The following is a 20,691-nucleotide window of genomic DNA, read 5'->3' on the forward strand; positions in this document are numbered from 1 at the left end:
ATTGTTAAAGAAAATGGTAATCTTTTCAAATTCTTTCAAGAACAGGACTTGCACCAACTAGCAGTAATAGAACAGCTTGGCATCTCAGTCCCTTGAATTGAAAGGAAAGGCCAGGATTGAACTGCTAACCTCAGGGTTCACAGACAAACTCCTTACCATTCAACTAGAGAGCCAGCTCTGCAGTGCAGCGGTCAGTACAGGCCTTACACTGATGTCCGTGTTATTAACTCATCACTGTGACAACTCAACACCCCCAGGATCCAGAGCAACTAAATCACGTGTTTCAAGCCAGCATACATGCTATAGCTATAAAAATGCAAAGAACGCAGATATTCAATTACCTGCTTCAACCACAGGGGTCTGGATTCTGTCCTATAGGGAGCCACTGCAATGACTGCTAACATGACGGTTCAAAGAACATACGGTTTACAAACGAGAGGAGGCCCATCTTGCTCGCTTGGCTGTTAGTAGCTAATCGATCCCAGAATCTCATCAAGCAGCTTCTTGAAGGATCCCAGGGTGTCAGCTTCAACAACATTACTGGGGAGTTGGTTCCAGACTGTCACAATTCTCTGTAAAAAAAGTGCCTCCTATTTTCTGTTCTGAATGCCCCTTTATATAATCTCCATTGGTGACCCCTGGTCCTTGTTTATTTTTTCAGGTCGAAAAAGTACCCTGGACTTAGAAAGTTGAATGCTTTAATCAGATCGCCGCATAGTCTTCTTTGTTCAAGATTAAATACATAGATTCAGGTCTTTTAGCCTGTCTGCATAGGACATGCCTTTTAAACCTGGAATAATTCTGGTCGCTCTTCTTTGCACTCTTTCTAGAGCAGCAATATCCTTTTTTGTAGCGAGGTGACCAGAACTGAACACAATAGTCTAGGTCTTGCTAATGCATTGTAAATTTTAACATTACTTCCCTTGATTTAAATTCAACACTTTTCATTATATATCTGAGCATTTTTTTGGCTTTTTTTATAGCTTCCCCACATTGTCTAGATGAAGACATTTCTGAGTCAACATAAACTCCTAGGTCTTTTCATAGATTCCTTCTTCAATTTCAGTATCTCCCATATGATATTTATTATGCACATTTTTATTGCCTACGTGCAGTACTTTACACTTTTCTCTATTAAATGTCATTTGCCATGTGTCTGCCCAGTTCTGAATGCTGCCTAGATCATTTTGAATGGTCTTTGCTGCTGCAACAGTGTTTGCTACTCCTATATTTGTGTCGTCTGCAAATTTAACAAGTTTGCTTACTATACCAGAATCTAAGTCATTAATGTAGATTAGGAATAGCAGAGGACCTAATACTGATCCCTGTGGTACACCACTGGTTACCTCACTCCATTTTGAGGTTTCTCCTCTAATCAGTACTTTCTGTTTTCTACATGTTAACCACTCACTAATCCATGTGCATACATTTCCTTGAATCCCTACTGCGTTCAGTTTGAGAATTAATCTTTTATGCGGAACTTTGTCAAAAGCTTTCTGTAAATCTAAATAAACCATGTCATATGCTTTGCTATTATCCATTTTCAATGTTGCATCCTCAAAAAAATCAAGCAGGTTAGTTAGACACGATCTCCCTTTCCTAAAACCATGCTGACTGTCTCCCAGGACACTGTTACCATATAGGTAATTTTCCATTTTGGAGCTTGTTCCAGTTTCCATAAGTTTACATATAATAGAAGTCAGGCTTATTGGTATGTAGTTACCTGGTTCGGTTTTGTCTCCCTTTTTGTGGATCGGTATTACGTTTGCTATTTTCCAGTCTGTCGGTACAACCCCTGTGTCGAGACTGTTGCATGATCTTGGTTAGCGATTTGTAAATAACTTCTTTCATTTCTTTGAGTACTATTGGGAGGATCTCATCCAGCCCAGGGGATTTGTTTATTTTAAGAGCTCCTAGTCCCTTTAACACTTCTGCTTCTGTTATGCTAAAGTTATTTAAAACTGGACAGGAACAGGTCGACATGTGGGGCATGTTGTCCGTATCCTCCTTTGTAAAAACTGAAAATTAATCATTTAATATATTTGCTATTTTTTTTTTCTCTTCGTCTATGATTTTGCCATTTGTGTCTCTTAGACATTTTACCTCCTCCTTGAATGTTCTCTTGCTGTTATAATATTGGGAAAACTTTTTGGCCCCCTTAGCAATGTTGATTTCTCTTGGCTTTCTAACTTCGTTTTTGACTTGTGTTTGCAGTTCCAAGTACTCTTTCTGTGTACTTTTGTTTTTGGTCCCTTTTAAACGCTCTGTAAAGTGCCTTTTCGCTGAATATTTTTTTTAATTGACCTAGTAAACCATTTTGGCCATTTTTGTTTTAGATTTAGATTTGTCTACTTTTGGGATGTAATTGTTTTGCACCTCTAGTACTACATTTTTTAAATAGCCATCCTTTTTCTGTGGATGTTTTCTCTATTTTGCTTGTGTCTACTTCTCTTAGTCTCGATGTTAAGTATTGTCTGCTGATGTCGGTATTATTAAGTCATCAGCAGGTGACCTGTGACAGTAAGTTCAAACTTGGCTTCGTTGCAATGTATTAACCAGCTCCGCTTTTACACATGTCCTCAGTTACAGTGTGTCTGAAGTTTAAGCTAGAACAGACTCGATTTCCTAACACAGAAATGACTCCGATCCAGCAGACAGCAATACTCTAATTCAACATAATTTAATGGCCAAACACAATAAAAGTGCAAATGTAACATTTGGTAACAACTTGAGAACCAAAAAGAAAAACATACAAAACAACAAAATGCCCTTTCTCTTAATGTTTCAGGTTTTTTTTTTTTTACAAAAAAGAAATATATTATATAACAAATGCTGCAACATGATTTTTTTGTCTTTTTTGTTTAATACATTTATGATGTGTCTAACGGTACAGCATGAATCATCATTATTATTTTGAAAGTTGCGTTCATTCAACTCCAATGACAGGGCGAATTCTTCTAAATTACCCTGTGATGCTAAGCAGATGCAGAGCTTGATTTTTTTAAAAAATGAATGAATTCAGCTATTTCATTTAAACACATTTTCTTTTCCCTACATTGTAATTGTTATATAAACAGAATTCTCCATGAATGCTCAGAGTCCTTATTTTCTGAAATGAATTATTGCTAGGTAAATACTCAGTATACACAGTAATAATCAGAATTTGCACATTAGAAATATTTTAGTTAAAAAAAATCTTGAAAGGTGTTCTGTTGCAACAATGACCCTGTTCATAAAACACAATTTAAGATGCAACGCAAACCAATGCATACGTTAGGCCTGAAATAAACACCAACTATTCTGCTTTACAGAAGACTGTTTCTCTCCTTTAATAAGTAACAGTGTAGCATCTCTATATATATTTATATTTTATTGTCATATGATCAAATTGTTTTCCAGCTAATTCAAAATTATTTCTGTGAAGTTCTAGCTGGTATACAGCTATGGCCAAAAGTTTTGCATCACCCTATGGAATTAACTAATTTTGAATGACCTATGCTTTGTAGTTTTCCCATATACTTGACAAAAGAAAAAACAGACAAATTGAAAAATGTGACATTTAGAAATCTAACATGAAATACTGCACTACTATCAGGGCTTCCGGTAGACTTTTGCGATATCATTTTGTAGTTTCTTTAATTACATGATGTTAAATAAAAGATCTACATTATGTTCACATATATATATATATATATATATATATATATATATATATATATATATATATATATATATACATATAATTTTTAATTGTCTCAATCATAAAATTCTAGGGGATCCTAAACTTATGACCAGAGCGGTATCTGTTGATGGCAGGTGTTAGTTTTTAGTGCTGATTGAAGGGCTGTGTGATACTTGGATTCTCTCAGTCGTTCCCTTTAACATGTTTCTCTTTCAGCAACGAAAACAGCTGAAGGTTTGTTATGAGTTGAGTAATGAAGACCATTTTAAAAGGTTGTATTCTACTTAATTAAAACATTTTAAAGGGAATTTCAGTACTAGGACAATCTGTGTATCGGCTCACCCCGAATTGGAATATTCATTAAAGTTTTGTTGTAAAATTCGAACATGAACCCTTATGTTCGTTCCAGCACCAGTATGAACACTCATGCAGTATCCTCTTTGATCTGATTATCCCAGCTTCTCCGTTCACCTTGTCATATGCTCCTATTGTAGACAGTGTAGCAGTTGATTGGGGGTGTGTTGTGTTGGGTTGGGAGGGAGGGGTGTGTTTTGTGTTGTGTTGGGAGGGGGTGTGGTGTGTTGTGTTTTGAGTGTCAGGGGTGTGCGGTGTTGTGTTTTGAGTGTCGGGGGTGTGTGTTGTGTTGAGTTGTGTTTTGTTGTGTTTTGAGTCTCGGGGGTGTGTTGTGTTGGGAGGGGGTGTGGTGTTGGGGTGGGGGGTTGTATTTTGAGTGTTGGGGTGTGTTGTGTTGGGAGAGGGGATATGTTGTGGTATTTTGTGTTGTGTTGGGAGGGGGGTGTGTGGTGTTGGGAGGAGGAGGAGGAGGAGGAGGAGGGGAGGGGAGGGATGACCTATTGTGTCCGTGAGCGCATGCAGATGTTGGGTCTCCGAGCCGGGATGAAGCCGGGTTTGCAGAAGCACTTGTAGGAGCCGCTTGTATTGATGCAGTGAGAGTTCTTACACAATGAGCCACGTTTATTCAGCTCGGCACATTCGTCAATGTCTGTGAAGACAGGGAAATAAAAAGGTGTCAGGTTGCACGTGCTGTTGTATTGTTCTTGGTTTGGTGTAGTGGCTGCTGTGTTTGATTTCATTTCTCTTAGCAGTACAGCCTCAGCTTGCATTCTCTGCAGCTGCTACTTCCACTCCCCCAGTGCGCATATTCAATCTCAGCACAACAACATTTTTCCCGGCTGGGCAGACAGCAGCTATGTGAGGAACGGCTGGAATTCCTTTCGGTTTGATGAGAGCTCACGCTGGTGTTAATCAGCGCATGGGAAATATCAACTGGATGAGCCCAGTGAAAAAATTGCTCATCAGATGTGTGTGTGTGTGCATATATACAGTTGTAGTAAAACGTTTACATACATTATATAGATAGATAGATATCAATTTTGCATTGTATATAATTTTGCATTGTATGCAGTGATTGCTTGCAGAGCTGGTGCTTACCCACACAGCGGGTCCTGCTGTGGTGAAGCCGGAAGCCTGTGTTGCACTCACAGGCCGTCCCCAGATAGGAGCGCACACAGCGGCCATTCGGACAGGCACACTCATCAGAATCCTCCTCCGAACTGTCTCCTTCTGAGAGAGAGAGGGGGAGAGAGTGAGGAACTGAACCTCCAAACTGTCTCCTTATGAGAGAGAGAGAGTGAGGAACTGAACCTCCAAACTGTCTCCTTATGAGAGAGAGAGAGTGAGGAACTGAACCTCTGAACTGTCTCCTTATGAGAGAGAGAGCGTGAGGAACTGAACCTCTGAACTGTCTCCTGAGAGTGAGGAACTGAACCTCTGAACTGTCTCCTTCTGAGAGAGAGAGGGGGAGAGAGTGAGGAACTGAACCTCCAAACTGTCTCCTTATGAGAGAGAGAGTGAGGAACTGAACCTCTGAACTGTCTCCTTATGGAGAGAGAGAGAGTGAGGAACTGAACCTCTGACCTGTCTCCTGAGAGTGAGGAACTGAACCTCTGAACTGTCTCATTATTATTATTAATATTATTATTATTTATTTCTTAGAAGTTGTCCATATCCAGGGCGACTTACAGAGAGAGAGAGAGAGAGAGAGACAGCAATATTAAACTAACCCCTAAACTCACTGCAGTCAGATAGTTAAATACTCCAGGTCAGACAAACTCACCATTTTTGTAGTCTGCTAAAGAGAAGGACTCTCTTTCTCCGTAAGAGTCTGTATCCATGGCGCACAAGCGACTGAAAATATCTAAACAAGGACAGGAAAGAAATTCAGCGACACATTACAAAAGGAAGCTGCAGAAGCAAACTGATTTGATAGGAAACAGATAAAAGAAAGAAGATACAATCTTGGTTTTAGTGTTTAATACAGGGTCTGTATTAAACAGTCTCGTTGTTATTGATTGGTACTCAATAACAGAGAAGCACAAACAAGCTTTGATTTGGGTTGTCTAACAATACACGTTTTTTTTCTAAGGAGGTTTTATTCCAATTTTATTCTAAACCAACAACTTAAAACATGAAAGGGAATTCCTTGTTAAATCCGAGCATGTGTGCATCCTGGTATGTGTCTCGCTCACATGGCCGCGAGGGTCCGTGTTACCTGAGTGCCGTGGGGGGCAGGTTCGGCACTCCGGGCCCCAGCCACGGCCGATGTGACAGCAGCAGTCCGAGTAGGTGACCGGGGGTCCATTGTGAGGCGCGCTGCACATGTGATCCAGCCCCACGTATTGGAAGCAGACGTCCTTGTGTGCAGCTGTGCGATCTGCAAGAGAAACACACACACACACAGAATTCAGCCTGGGCAGCAAGGAGCTCAGCTCAACAACTCTGTACTGCAGCTGAGCCAAACTAGCTTGTAGTGTTGAAAGATCTAGCATCGGATAGCCATGTTCGATACTGCCCAGTGCTACAACTGTGGCCAAAAGTTCCCCCCTGTAGAATGAACTCCTTTTGCTTCATAAAGTTGAATGAAACCTGCTGAGTAATGTTACGTTAACATATTGAATTACACACCTCTGTATATACTTTCCTGAAAAACTGACAAAAATGTGACATGAAATACTGTACTACTATTATGGCTTCCGGTAGACTTTTTTTTTTTTTTTTGCAATATCCTTTTGTAGGTTCTTTGATTACATGATGTTAAATAAAAGATCAAAATTATGTGCATTTTTTTTTTTAAATAATGTCTCAATCCTAAAATTCTAGGTGGTGCAAAACTTTTGGCTTGCATGCGAGGAACAAAAAACACTACAATAATAATAATAATAATATTCTCCTTAACAATAACAATAACAATAACCTTAAAATTACTATATATATATATATATATATATATATATATATATATATATATATATATATATATATATATATATATAAAAGCATGACTATATCAAAGTGCTATTAAAATAAAACTTTTAACATTATTCTACAATAGTGATACATCAGTGGTTGTATTTCTTGTCTAGCGGGATGCATTCTTGCTGAGCTCTACACATGACTCTGGTCTGGACACAACACACATTTTCTTCAGGGGACCTCTACTGGTTTAGTAAAGAAGTTATAGAATGATTTTAATGTTCAAACAGCATGTAAGAGACTAAACCTTACATCCCAGAAAAGGTGCAGCATGCTCAAGACAAAGATAAGCACCCAATAATAAACTTTTACACTTTAAGTTTGTCATTTCACTTTTCTTTTGATATTTCTACAATGAAAAGGAGGAGAGTTTGAGAACAGTGTGTGTGTGGGTCTGTGGAGTGTCTAAGTGTCCCAGAACCCCTGGCTGTGTTTATAGGAAATGCATTCAGAGCTCTGCTGTGCCCAGTGTTGTTGTCTGTATCACAGTGTTATAGTTTTATTTTTTTAAATATTTAATATCATAGATAATAAATCAACTGGGCAATACATTTACTCAGGAGTGTTCACCAGGAAAGAAATCTAACAATTGCAGTGTAACCATATACCATTATGAGGGCAGCAGTGTGGAGTAGTGGTTAGGGTTCTGGACTCTTGACCGGAGGGTTGTGGGTTCAATCCCCAGTGGGGGACACTGCTGTTGTACCCTTGAGCAAGGTACTTTACCTAGATTGCTCCAGTAAAAACCCAACTGTATAAATGGGTAATTGTATGTAAAAATAATGTGATATCTTGTAACAATTGTAAGTCGCCCTGGATAAGGGCATCTGCTAAGAAATAAATAATAATAATAGTAATATTATGTCTCAGTCCTAAAATTCTAGGTGATGCAAAACTTTTGGCCATAGCGGTACACTGGATACTGCCATCTCCATTCTGAAATGAGTATCAACTACTAAGAAATAAAGTGTGTGTTCATGTATGAATATAGAAGCCAATGACAGGACTTTCTCATCTCCTGTAACTAAACCTGCTCTCCACTCTCGAACCCAGATCATAACCCGCCAGATTAGACTGCTTAAAGTAAATGTAGCTAACAAAATAATTACACACATTTTAGTAATTTCACTCTTCCATTGGCTACATGCGTCTCAAACGTGCAGTTTGAAAGAAACACCTGTTACAGCACATCATTTTAAAATACGACTTCTGGTACTGCAGTACTTTAGCTTGAAGGAAACTTCAGTTCTCTGTTTGCACTTACACTCCTGGGTGATTTTCATCTCAGCAGTGCCTTTTGGGTCAAAGCATGTTACTGGCTGAGAGCAACTGAAGGGGTGGGGCCAATTTCACGCTCCAGGTGACCTGACCCAGGAAGTACAAGCAATCTAAAAGCATGGTTTGCAACCAGTTTTATTTAACCCAGTGTAGTACCAGATATCATGTCATGAATTGAAAATACAAAATGTGTTTCTTTCAAAACTGCACATCTGAGACCTATATCGTGAATAAATGTGCATGGCGGAGAACATGAAACTACTTTGTCAGCGACAATTGCTTTAAGTGTGGCGCGATTCATACAGAAGGCTGAGGACCCCTGCTTTGAAGAGCTGGTTTGCAGCTCTGAGTTGGGTACCCACCATCAAAGACGCACTGCTTGAGCGCGGCGCTGAAAGTGAGTGGCAGCTCGCAGATACAGTGGAAGGAGCCCAGGGTATTGACACACAAGCCCTTCTTACAGTACGATGGGTCCTGACACTCATCCACATCTGCAAGGAGAAGGACAGCCGTCACCTCCCTTACCTCTCGTTAGCACATGCACCTCTAACCTGACCAAGGCAACATGACCTTCTAAAGGAGCGCATCTCAGTTGTCTTACCTTTTCTTGGCGCTAGCAACATTATGACTGTGCCCCATCGCTTGTGCTGAAGAGCTATATACAATAAGAGCCTCCTCTTCTCTTTCTCTGCTCCACCAGCACAAAGCGAGGCTGTTCAGAGAGTATAAGAGCCTCCCTTTCTCCTTCTCTCCCTTTGCTCCATCAGCACAGAGCAGAGGGAGGCCGTTCAGAGAGTATAAGAGCCTCCCTTTCTCTGCTTCACCAGCACAGAGCAGAGGGAGGCTGTTCAGAGAGTAGAAGAGTGGTCCCTACAGCACTCACCTCCTTGCTCCTCTGGGGGGGTGCAGGTGTTGCGGTCGGGGGCGAGAGCCCAGGGCAGGGGGCAGATGCAATAGTAGGAGCCGGGTGTGTTCACACAGCGCCCATTTTTACAGTTTGCTGGGTCCTGACACTCATCCACATCTGAAATGAAGAGAGATGCAAGTTTGAAACTTTACAAAACTCTACAACAGAGGCAGGCAACCTGGGCACTTCCAATCCATTCCATTGCAGGACTTTGTTCCAGCCAGATTAATTGACCTCCTGAAGGATCTGGTTGGAACAAAGTCCTGCAATGGATTGGATTGGAAGGTCAATTCAATAATGAAGGGGACAAAGTCCTGGAACAAGAACAAAGAATAAGATGCCAATCCATTACACCGCCCTGCCCTGTACCCTGCGGTAGAAGAACGCCCCGCACGTACCCACTGTTGCTGGAGGGACGCACTTCTTATTGGATGTGTCGGCAGTCCAGGGGGGGGTGCAGCTGCAGTAGAAGGACCCGCGGGTGTTCACACAGCGCCCGTTCTGACAGTTCGATTCATCGTGACACTCGTCAACATCTGAGAACACGACACAGAACACGCGTTTGTACACCAGCAATGAAGAACAGGGTTAAACAAGGGCACCATCTACGACTACATCTTTGTTGATACCTTAGATCTGCTACATGGCTCAGTCATTGTCATTACTAATATAAGACAGATGCACATCTGTATATAAAGTGCTCAATTATTTTACCCCTGTTCTCCTCCAATTCCGCTCCCTCACCGCAGCAGCTCTCCACAACAGCTCAGGAGAACTGAAGGTCAGCGATGTCCTCCGATCCCCAAGCCAACCGCCTTTTTACACCCCGGAGCTCCACAGCAGGTGCGAGCTACCGCCCCCTGGAGGACACGCCCTGCAGGTGTCTGAGCTCACCGGGCACTTGGCCAGTAGGTGCCGCTGTAGAGCAGTGAGGTGACCCAGTCCCTGCTGGTTTTGCCTCCCTAACCAAGCGCCAGAATCAATGCTCCCTGTGGAATCCCCAGCGAAGAACTTCACAGTCAGGAACCTGTGCTCCCCTGACTGTATGACTCCCCCTGCACTCCACGCGGCCGTGCCTTTACCAGGGGAGACCCCCTGGGACCCCCAGCTTCAGAACCCCAGCCCTAGCCCCAATGAAAGCAGGCGAGGCAGCGTCAGTACCTATGCACTCCAGGAGATTGCCATCATAGTAGAATCCTTGTTGGCAGTAACACTCGTAGTCTGGCTGTGTGTTGACACAACGGCCCTCTTTACAGATCTCATTTCCAAACAAAGCACACTCATCGATATCTGATCACAAAGAGAGAAAGAAATCAAATCACAGACAACACCATCTGATCTGATTTCCTATACACCATTCGCTTACACCTCCATATAATCCCCCGATCCTATACTCCCCGTAACGCAATCTAAATGATGTTAGAGCTGGTTTAATTACAACTGGATGAGGTTTTTGTAGATATGGAAGTGTGTCATACAGACAGAGAGACACCTCAATACATCCCCACAGTCTCATATTCCCAGTACCTTATGCTAAGTGTACCGTATGCTAATGTTAATACCAATTTTCATTACAATTGGAGGTGTGGTTTTCCAGATGTGTGGAAAAATGTGTGGTGTAAGTGACCTCCTGAACTCCATTCCTGCGGCTGTGGGGGATAGTGAAGCACGTCTGGGGATGGATACCTATGTGAACAGGCATTCCGTATTCCAGAAGGTTCTCCGCGTGGTAGAACCCCTTTCCAGCGGGGCAGAGAGAGTAGAATTCAGCTGGAGGAAGAAACACACAGAAACATCAGAAAAGAGAGGAGGCCGTTCAGAGCATTAGTTCTGGTCCTGCTCTTAGTAGCTAGTTGATCTAAACGTTTTGTCAAGCTGGGTCTCTAAGGATCACAATGATTAGGTAACCCATTCCATACTCTCTGTGACTGCCGGGCTATACAGCTAACCGTGCTCACTGTGACTGCTGGACTATACAGCTAACCCTGCTCACTGTGACTGCTGGGCTATACAGCTAACCCTGCTCACTGTGACTGCTGGACTATACAGCTAACCCTGCTCACTGTGACTGCTGGGCTATACAGCTAACCCTGCTCACTGTGACTGGACTATACAGCTAACCCTGCTCACTGTGACTGCTGGGCTATACAGCTAACCCTGCTCACTGTGACTGCTGGGCTATACAGCTAACCCTGCTCACTGTGACTGCTGGACTATACAGTTAACCCTGCTCACTGTGACTGCTGGACTATACAGCTAACCCTGCTCACTGTGACTGCTGGACTATACAGCTAACCCTGCTCACTGTGACTGCTGGGCTATACAGCTAACCCTGCTCACTGTGACTGCTGGACTATACAGCTAACCCTGCTCACTGTGACTGCTATGGCTTCCAGTAGACTTTTGCGAAATCGTTTTGTAGTTTCTTTGATTACATGATGTTAACTAAAACATATACATTATGTTCATATCTTCTTTTTTTAAATGATGTCTCAGTCATAATATTCTAGGTGATGCAAATCTTTTGGCCAGAGCTGCACAGCGGATTGTCAGCTATGATTGAGCTGAAGGTCGTGGCTCAATGGGAGCTCTGGGGCAGTGCTGGCCTCTCACCTGAGTTGTGCACTGGGCAGGGGTAGATCTCGCAGTGGTCCCCCCAGCCGGAGCCTATGGACGAGCAGCAGCACTCCTGCTTGGTGATGTTGGTGGCCAGGACACTGTCACAGAACACGGTGTCATCGAGGTTCAGATAGCACTCCTTCTTATCATCAGAGTCCACCTCGATCTCTGCAGGACAGCAACCCCATTGAAAACACTGCCGCGCACTTCCTTCCCCATGCTCAAAGTGCATGGGGCTAACAACACAATCCCACCAAATCTTACCTAACATGTATTGATATCATTTTGTTGCTCTCAGATTTTTCCTATATGAAAAAGACGTACATTATGGTAAAGGTGACTCTTTTAATTAACACAGAATAACTTTTTCTTAAAAGGAATTACACAGAAAATACATTTCTAGTAGCTGCATAGCAGCCCTTGGTTGACGGGTTAGAGGCTGTTGTACTCGGATTCCAGTCACTGTTCCCTGCTCGAGGTAGCGCCCCCTACCTTCACAGCTGTGCTTGTCCTCAGAGTTGAGGTAGCCCTCATTGCAGACGCAGAGATAGTCTCCGTCCACATTCACACACACTCCATTGGGCTGGCACAGGCTGTGATCCTGGGCACACTCATCAATGTCTGCAGAAGAGAAAACTATAGTAACTTCAATTTGAAACCCCTCTCCCCTCTCCTCCATCTCTCTACCCTTTTCTCACTTCTTATTCCTCTCCTCCCTCTCTCCTCTCTCCCTTCCCCCTCTACTCTCCCCCTATTAACATGTTTTATTAACAAATCTCTCAACTCAAAGATCTCCCCAAACCCTTCTTGTATGTTTTACCCCATATAACTGAAAGCTGATATCTGCTTACCCTGGCACCTGCGTCCATTGAGGAGCTGGAACCCTTTCTGACACTTGCATGAGTAGGAGCCCATCTTGTTGATGCAGTGCCCTCCCACACAGTTAGAGGGCACTGCACACTCATCAGTGTCTGTAGAGAGAGAGAGAGAGACATGGAGGCTGGGGATTAAGGGCAGAAACTTGCACAGGGATCGCACCATCCCACCAGTCTAATTGGACAATGATTAATCTGACTTACAGTGAATGATTAAAATTGCATTTCGAATCAATAAACAAAAAAGAAAACTTTGGTTAATTTAAAATGATACAATTTGCAACTTGAATGAAGAAGGGCTTCACCATGCTTTCACAGTATTTTATTACATGCTTTTACTGTGGGAAGCTGTTATAGGAGTGCTCCACCAGCCGTGGTATCAGGGGCATACCTTCACAGTGGCTGCCCTCCTGTGTCAGCTGGAATCCTGGGTAACACTGGCACTGAAAGGATCCCTCCGTATTCACACAGTGCCCGTTGGCACACAGGCGATCATCCTCACACTCATTGATATCTGCCAGGTGACAAGAAAAGCACTGACAATACTTCCAATGCAATACACCACAGAACCATTTCTCTAGAGATTTGCATGAAGCCGTCACACAGTAAGTGTCTTTAGGCACCAGCAGTTGATGGACTTTTTTAAACGTTTCTTTATGTATTACAACATACACTACAATTGAGTGATTAAGCTGTTTTTAATAAGCTTTACCATACCTCTCTATGCTTTACAATGCTTCCCTATGCTTTACCATACCTCTCTATGCTTTACAATGCTTCCCTGTGCTTTACCATACCCCACTGTGCTTTACAATGCTTCCCTATGCTTTACCAGACCTCTCTGTGCTTTACAATGCTTCCCTGTGCTTTACCATACCCCACTGTGCTTTACAATGCTTCCCTATGCTTTACCAGACCTCTCTGTGCTTTACAATGCTTCCCTGTGCTTTACCATACCCCACTGTGCTTTACAATGCTTCCCTATGCTTTACTATACTCCTCTGTGCTTTACAATGCTTCCCTATGCTTTACCATACATCTGTTCTTTACAATGCTTTCCTATGCTTTACCATACATCTCTGTGCTTTACAATGCCTCGCTATGCTTTACCATACCTCTCTATGCTTTACAATGCTTCCCTATGCTTTACCACACATCTCTGTGCTTTACAATGCTTGTCTGTCTGCCTGTCTGTCTGTCTGCCTCAGTTAGGATTGCAGGCTGGCAGAACTCCATCTCTCACACTGAAGTGACCTGATGAGCATCCAATGTGAAGGACGCTAGACAGAGAGAGGCGGGCTTTAAATCTGTAGGCTGTGATTATATTATACTGTCAGGGGAATATTGGAAGTGGTGAATTCATTCATAAATAGCAACTATACAACAACGAGATACATACAGGTTTGACTTGTGTGTCATGTGTCCGTCTGCAGAGTGGATTGTAGACTGCAGGTGGAAGCTGCCCCAGTTTGATACTGGGAACGGGATGAGATTGAGTTTTGCTGCTGGAAATTGCATTATAGTTTTGGATGCATTTTCAAATCTACAAAAGAAGCAAACTTGGTCCCCGCTTTTTACTGATGCTTTTTCTTACTGCAATAAAAATGGGGGGCCAAGTTTGCCCCAATTGTATCTTGTTTAACAACCAGGTACATCTTTACAGGGCTGTCCTTTTTTATATAGAACTTCCCTTTGTAGGTATGTCCTCTTTGCATGGCTGGTCCCTTTGTGCTGACGTGGTCATGAATGTGAAGTGCAGTGCTTGTGTGCAGATGATTGTGAATGGAAGAGGAGTTTTTACCTCGACAGGCCTTGCTGTTGGATTTGGAAGTGAAGCCCTCGTCACACACACACCGGTAGGAGCCCTGCAGGTTCTCACAGCGGCCGTTCGGACACACACCCCGGCCCTGGCACTCGTCAATGTCTGCAAGACCCAGGAAACCAACTTAAGCACACACCATAGGAAATCTGTATATAGGCTTGTTCCTTTTCAGCCTTCGCAAATGATAAATCACCCATCTTTTAGAGTATTTATTTTTGACTTCTTTATTGAAACATCATGGGACCTGTTAACTGTGCACCAGGCTGCAGGGGCTTTGCTGCTCAATACCATCATTTTCAATTCATTCTTTGTTTCTGACCAGCAGCTGACCAAACGCACCCGGGATATCCAAGCGAAATCACAGCAAATGAAACGGGTGTCAATCATACCCGACGCTTTCCTATTGTTGGCTTTGGATCCCAGTATCTCCGCCCCACTCAGTCACAGCTCAGAACCCCAGTCAAACACTCTGAAAAGTGAGTGATTTATTACAGTATTTTGTGAGCCGCTGAAAAGGAGCAAGCCTTGAACTTGTGTATATGTCAATGCATACCTATATAGGGCTCCTTTGAGAATGGATGATATAATTCACAGATCGAGTTCACGGTTAGGCCATGTAGACTGTAAACTTCACAGGTGCTTTACCATAAAGTGTTCCAGAGCCTCCTGCAGTAGTTCCTGTGTTGTCTGTACCGCAGCGATCTATATGTTTGTTTAGATATTTTTATTCACACTGCATGGGTCATAAATCATCTGGGGAAAAGATTTCTCGACTTTGAGAAAGAAAAAACACAGGCTGCTGCACAGGTAATGCGTTTGTTGTAAACACTGCAGGGGTTCTGTAACAGTGTCCTGTGTACAGATCCTTCATTAGCTCTTACTATTTCACAATGTTTTGCATTTTGAGTTATACAGAGGGAGCACTATACAGCATATATATCAGACTGTATACTGTATACATACACCGCCTGGCCACTTTATTAGGACCTGCACCTAATATTGGATTGGACCTCTGTGTGCCCTGATCACAGCCTTGACCTGACCTGGCTCCACAAGGTGCTGGAAGGTGCCTCAGGTTGCCCAAGCTCATCCCAGACATGCTCGACTGGATTGAGATCATTGCGGTGGCCGTGGAAGAAGTCTCTCTCATGCACAGTGGATGGAGGCATTATCGTTTTGAGAGTAGCCATCAGGGTTCAGCATTGTTGGGCAGATTTGATCTGATGCTTAAGTAATTTGTTCAGCCTTCCAGAGTAATCAAGGGACACAGGGTGTACAGGGAGAACATGCCCCACACCAGGGGCATGCTAAACCCAATCAGGGAGACAGACAGGTCCTAATAAAGTTGAGGCAGTGCTGATCATGTGTATTTGTGTATATTGGTCCCGATTCATTCCCTCCACCAACCAACTCGCCTTCTTGCCATTGTCTTTAAACCGAAGACAATGTGTACGGCAGCCCAAGATGAACACCCAATCTAAAACTGGTTCCATTGCTGCACAGCTGAACCTACAACTCCTAGGGAATGAAATGCAATACACAGCCAGTGGTGCTCTGTTAAGTGTGAAGCAGGTGGTTAAGGGAAGGCTACTTAAATTGTGAAGCTTGTGCAATCAGAGATCTTGCATTATTGGAAGATAGAGCCTGGGCTAGCTCTCCTTTAAGGGGGTCAGTGAGGTAAGAGAATTGATAATCATAGCCTTGGCAGGTCTTGAAACTTGTAGACACCCATACATGGGTTTTGGATCTCAATTTAGTATTTTTTTTAAAAATTACATTAAATTGATGTTAAATATGATACTTTTTCATGCTGTGATAAGAAGTGCATTCAGTTCATTCAGATTTACCAGCAGCCTGATTGTTCAAACTACCAGAATCTTCAATAACATACTTAAACCAAGTTCTGAAACCCAGGACTGGCTGTAGGGCTCAAGCAAGTTTGAAGCCCTGTATAAAGCATGATCTGTCAGTAAAATTAGCCCCTGTTCTGGGATACAGCAGTGCAAGATCAATCCTTACAACTGCATGGAACGTACAGGGTGCCCAGTTTGGACTGGCGCTCAGTGGTGAGGGGACCTTCTACCCAGCCTGTGCACAGGATCCTCAGCACCAGAGGAGGGGGCAGGGGCAAGCGTACGGGGAAGAAGGGGGCTGGGTGCTGGAGGGAAGGGGGAGAGAGAGGGGGGTACATGCCTGCAGCATCCGGGCTAATGCTTCTGCGCGTGATATTGTGAGCCGCTGAAAATACGAGATGGCAGATTAATAGTGGATGGATACAAAAAATTACTGAGATAGAGGAAAGAGATTTCAGCACAGCTAAGGTACAAAGATCAGGGTTCGTTCAGTTCTGTAATTCACATCCAGGACCCCCTTGTAAACCTCTGTCTCAATGGGTGAATCTCCTCCTAAATAAATAAATACAAAAATCGGGAGTGAAATTATTGTTCCCTCGGCTCCTGTGCAGATCTTTGGTAATCTAGAAGAGAATCTCCTGATTAGCACAATGATTTGGAATTTGTATCTGGAGTGCAGTTAATCACCAAGAAAAACATCCTGGATTTGCAGAATCGCAGAAGTGGAATGAGCAGTTCTGTAATTCACATCTGGAGCAACAATGCGAATGAAACATCTGGAGTTAACAGCTCTGGTCCCACCGTCCACATCTGGAGCTACAAAAAGTAGAAAACATCTGGACCAGCATAGGATTGCATGGACACCTGGGGCTACAGTAATCTAACCTGGATTAGCACAACAGTGCAGCCACGCCTGCCCACATCTAATCAAATATGAAAAGTTGTGGATTAGCAGAGATTTGTTCTGGAGCAAAATCAATCAAGAAGAAAAACATCTGGATTAAAAGAGGGATTATTCATATTTGGAAACTGAAAATATCTGGATAATCGACATCCATTGACATGCACTCTGCCATCGTTACATCTGGGGTCCCATTGCATGTTGGTTCACATCACTGAAACAGCATGCTCACCTAGGACAAAGAGTATCGTATACAAACCAGCCGGCATTAGCTGAATTAATCACAGCATGCACATGGGATAGGCTAGAACGGCTGCGTGAACACATGGATTCAGGATTCATTTCTTCAGTGTTTAAGAGAAGACAGATCGGTTATTACAGAGAAAGTTGCATTGATTATAGAGAAACTATCTGGTGACATCTGTGTAAAGAAGCTATATATACACACTGTATATAAAATACTATAAACTTGCCCAAGCAAAAGCGGACCACACTTGGAGAACGCTCGTTTAGCTTCATGGCTCCGACTCTTTGGAACTCTCTCCCAGCTTTGGTGCGTGATGCTCCCACCATCGCTCGCTTTAAATCAACTCTCAAGACCCACCTGTTCTCTCTTGCTTTCCATGCTCTTTAACCCTGATGTCTGCTATTTAATGTATTATGCATTGTTTTTTACTGTATATCATGTATTATGCATTTCTCTGTATTTAAAGTATTATGGATTTTCTTGTTGTTACTGCATCTTGTAAAGTGCTTTGTGATGGTGGTCCACTATGAAAGGCGCTATATAAAATACAGAGTGATTGATTGATTGATTGAAGTAGCTTCAATCTCATTTAAATAGCTGTTTTACATGCCCTTTACTATTTAATGATGTTTGCAATCATTCTGAGTGGTTCTGGGTTCTGCTCCTCCAATATTCTTCTCATTTTTCTCTAAATCTGGCTTTGAGCTGCTTTGAGCTTGTCTGGAGAATCCTAACTGTCAGGATTGAACAGCCTTCCTCATTCCATTCAGATCATGTGACAGTGTGACCTACCATCTCTGCCCACTCTGTCTCTATAAACGTAGAGTAGGTGGGGAGTGCAGAGTTGGTCACGTGATTGGAATAGAATGATGAAGGATGTTCCGGCAATTAGGGTTCTATAGACAAGCTCAAAGCAGCACAAAGCCGGGTACAGGCAAGTTTAGAGGAAAATAATAATATTGGAGCAAGAGAACCCAGACATGAACGATTGCAAACACCATGAATAATAAGGGTGGGTGTGTATTAAAATGACATGTGAAGCTGATTTCTCTTGAACCAGCTCCTAAAATTCACAGGGCTGCAGTGGCTCACCGTAGCAGACTTGAGCCTGGCCACGGTGCCCAGGGGGGCAGGGGATACAGTCGTGGGACCCGGGTCGGTTCTCACAGCGCTCGTTTGGGCACATATTGGGGTCCAGACACTCGTCAATATCTGGAAACAGAGAAACCACAGCTGAGCTCACATATTACAGCTACAATGTTTGTAACTACCAACCGTGACGTCAACAGCAGAATGTGTCAGGTTTTATACAGAGTCTCCAGTGTAAGGTTTATGAATTTACAGAGGCAATTGACTGGGTTTCCTGAGGATAAGGCATGGAAACTGAGAACCAGATTTAAAATCTAAATGCATATTTGTTATAACAGGTATTTGGACATTGGAGACCAGCATAGTGAATGGAAGTGGACAGCGGGTAAGATGAATGGAATGAAGTTGTGTCAGAATGACTCTATTGACAGCATGCTTTGGCATTCAGTGCTTACCTTCACAGATGGGGTGGCGAGGAGACTTGCTCTTGTAACCGGGGTAACAGTCACACTTGTAGAACCCGGGCTGGTTCACACAGCGCCCCCCATCACCACAGATCTTGGGTTTGGCGCACTCATTGACATCTGAAACATCAACACAAAGCACAGGCTTGAGTCCTGCAATGCAGTCACAGTAAAACCTCTCAGCTAATCGGGAAGGGGGGTGCTTGGATAATCAGACACCCCGAACAAGAAACCTCCTCAAAATAAAAAATAATCATTAAGAATGAGAGGAGGCAAGTCAGCCGGTCAGCGCTCGTCTGGTTCCTAGTAGATGATTGATCTCAAAATGTGGTCAAGTCGGGTCTTAAAGGACAGTGATTCTGCCTCAACAACATGGCTAGGTGACCCATTCTATCCCCTCAACACTCTCTGTGTGAAGAAGTGTCTCCTTCCCTCTGTCTTAAGTCTACCCCCACTTAATTTCCATCTGTGTCCTGATGCTGCACTTAAAGTATTGATTAAGGTTTGTCAACTTCAATCAATCAAGCTCCCCTGATTCTTATTTCTTGCTAAACAGATTCATTCCTTCAGCTCCTCTTTGTTGCTCATTCCTTTAGGTCTGGGATTAGTCTGGTTGCTCTTCATAGGACTCTCTCCAGAGCCAGACCCTCTGTACTAAGTCTGTCTCCATAGACTTGTAAATGTATATCCCACAGTGCTGTCCTGCTGTGCATGTGAGAGGTGCTCTGTGTGGTTCACTCACCCACGCATGTTCGCTTGCCTTGGTGGATCTGCAGCCGGAACCCGCTGTTGCAGCGACACGTGTAGGAACCGCCCGTGTTCATGCACAGGCCACGCCCACTGCCACACGGCTCCAGCTCACACTCGTTCATATCTGGAACCACAAACAAGGGTCAACACGGGTCATCACGGGTCATTACGGGTCAGTGGGCATCCTGCGATCCCCAAGCCAATCACCTCTTTACACCCAGGAGCGCCACAGCTACTTGGGCTTCACTCTTGTGGGTTTATGGGGTCACCAGAACCCCTTGATACAACTATAGCCTTACTGTGTTCAGCACAGTGTGTTATAACCCTTAAAGAGCTACTGAATTAGATATCAGGACCATGCAAATGGTTTCTATAACTTGTATTTAATCAAAAAACCAAACATCTAGTTGTAGATTTCACTTTTAAATGGTGCTTTACTGTAACAATAATGGCAGCGATTTAAATATAGTGCCCTTTATTTAAAATATGGTACTGTTAAAATGTATCTGTAGGTGCTGTGTGCTTAGGTGCCACGCAATACTTGCTTACCCACGCAGTATTTGCTGATGGCATGAGGCCGGTAGCCAGTGTTGCAGTGGCAGAAGAATCCTGCCTGTCCATTAATACACTCGCCATGCCCACAGATATTCCTGTTTAGCTTGCAGGCGTCCACCTCTGGAAAAAAAAAAGAAATTCCATCAGAAATCTGCTTCTAATGAGGCATCCCCCTGGTAAAAGCACAGCACAGTGAAGATAATGAACCAGCCCCTTCTCAAAGCACAGTGAAGATAATGAACCAGCCCCTTCTCAAAGCACAGTGAAGATAATGAACCAGCCCCTTCTCAAAGAACCGTGAAGATAATGAACCAGC

At 43.2% G+C, this 20,691-nt stretch overlaps 1 protein-coding gene across 3 annotated transcripts in view; it reads right to left on the reverse strand.

The window, feature by feature from the left end:
• Positions 1–2,661: 2,661 nt before the first annotated feature.
• The window catches only part of LOC117398670 (latent-transforming growth factor beta-binding protein 3), a 54,991-nt gene continuing 36,961 nt past the window's right edge, over positions 2,662–20,691 (reverse strand). Inside the window, exons 12-29 of one of the 3 annotated variants that reach the window (XM_059015746.1) lie at positions 20,370–20,495; positions 19,813–19,944; positions 19,062–19,190; positions 18,610–18,729; positions 14,496–14,618; positions 13,086–13,208; positions 12,671–12,790; positions 12,312–12,440; positions 11,814–11,987; positions 10,887–10,970; positions 10,362–10,490; positions 9,599–9,736; positions 9,177–9,317; positions 8,656–8,784; positions 6,255–6,416; positions 5,820–5,900; positions 5,135–5,263; positions 2,662–4,685 (exon numbers count right to left, since the gene is read on the reverse strand). In XM_059015746.1, coding sequence (XP_058871729.1) covers positions 4,534–4,685; positions 5,135–5,263; positions 5,820–5,900; positions 6,255–6,416; positions 8,656–8,784; positions 9,177–9,317; positions 9,599–9,736; positions 10,362–10,490; positions 10,887–10,970; positions 11,814–11,987; positions 12,312–12,440; positions 12,671–12,790; positions 13,086–13,208; positions 14,496–14,618; positions 18,610–18,729; positions 19,062–19,190; positions 19,813–19,944; positions 20,370–20,495 — 2,321 coding nt within the window. In that variant the 3' untranslated portion in view covers positions 2,662–4,533. Of the gene's footprint in view, positions 4,686–5,134; positions 5,267–5,819; positions 5,901–6,254; positions 6,417–8,655; positions 8,785–9,176; positions 9,318–9,598; positions 9,737–10,361; positions 10,491–10,886; positions 10,971–11,813; positions 11,988–12,311; positions 12,441–12,670; positions 12,791–13,085; positions 13,209–14,495; positions 14,619–18,609; positions 18,730–19,061; positions 19,191–19,812; positions 19,945–20,369; positions 20,496–20,691 lie in introns of all 3 variants that reach the window. The other 2 variants (XM_059015745.1, XM_059015747.1) reach the window with 2 other exon arrangements.

Source organism: Acipenser ruthenus, chromosome 51 (genome assembly GCF_902713425.1).
Source record: "Acipenser ruthenus chromosome 51, fAciRut3.2 maternal haplotype, whole genome shotgun sequence".
Lineage (NCBI taxonomy): Eukaryota > Metazoa > Chordata > Actinopteri > Acipenseriformes > Acipenseridae > Acipenser > Acipenser ruthenus.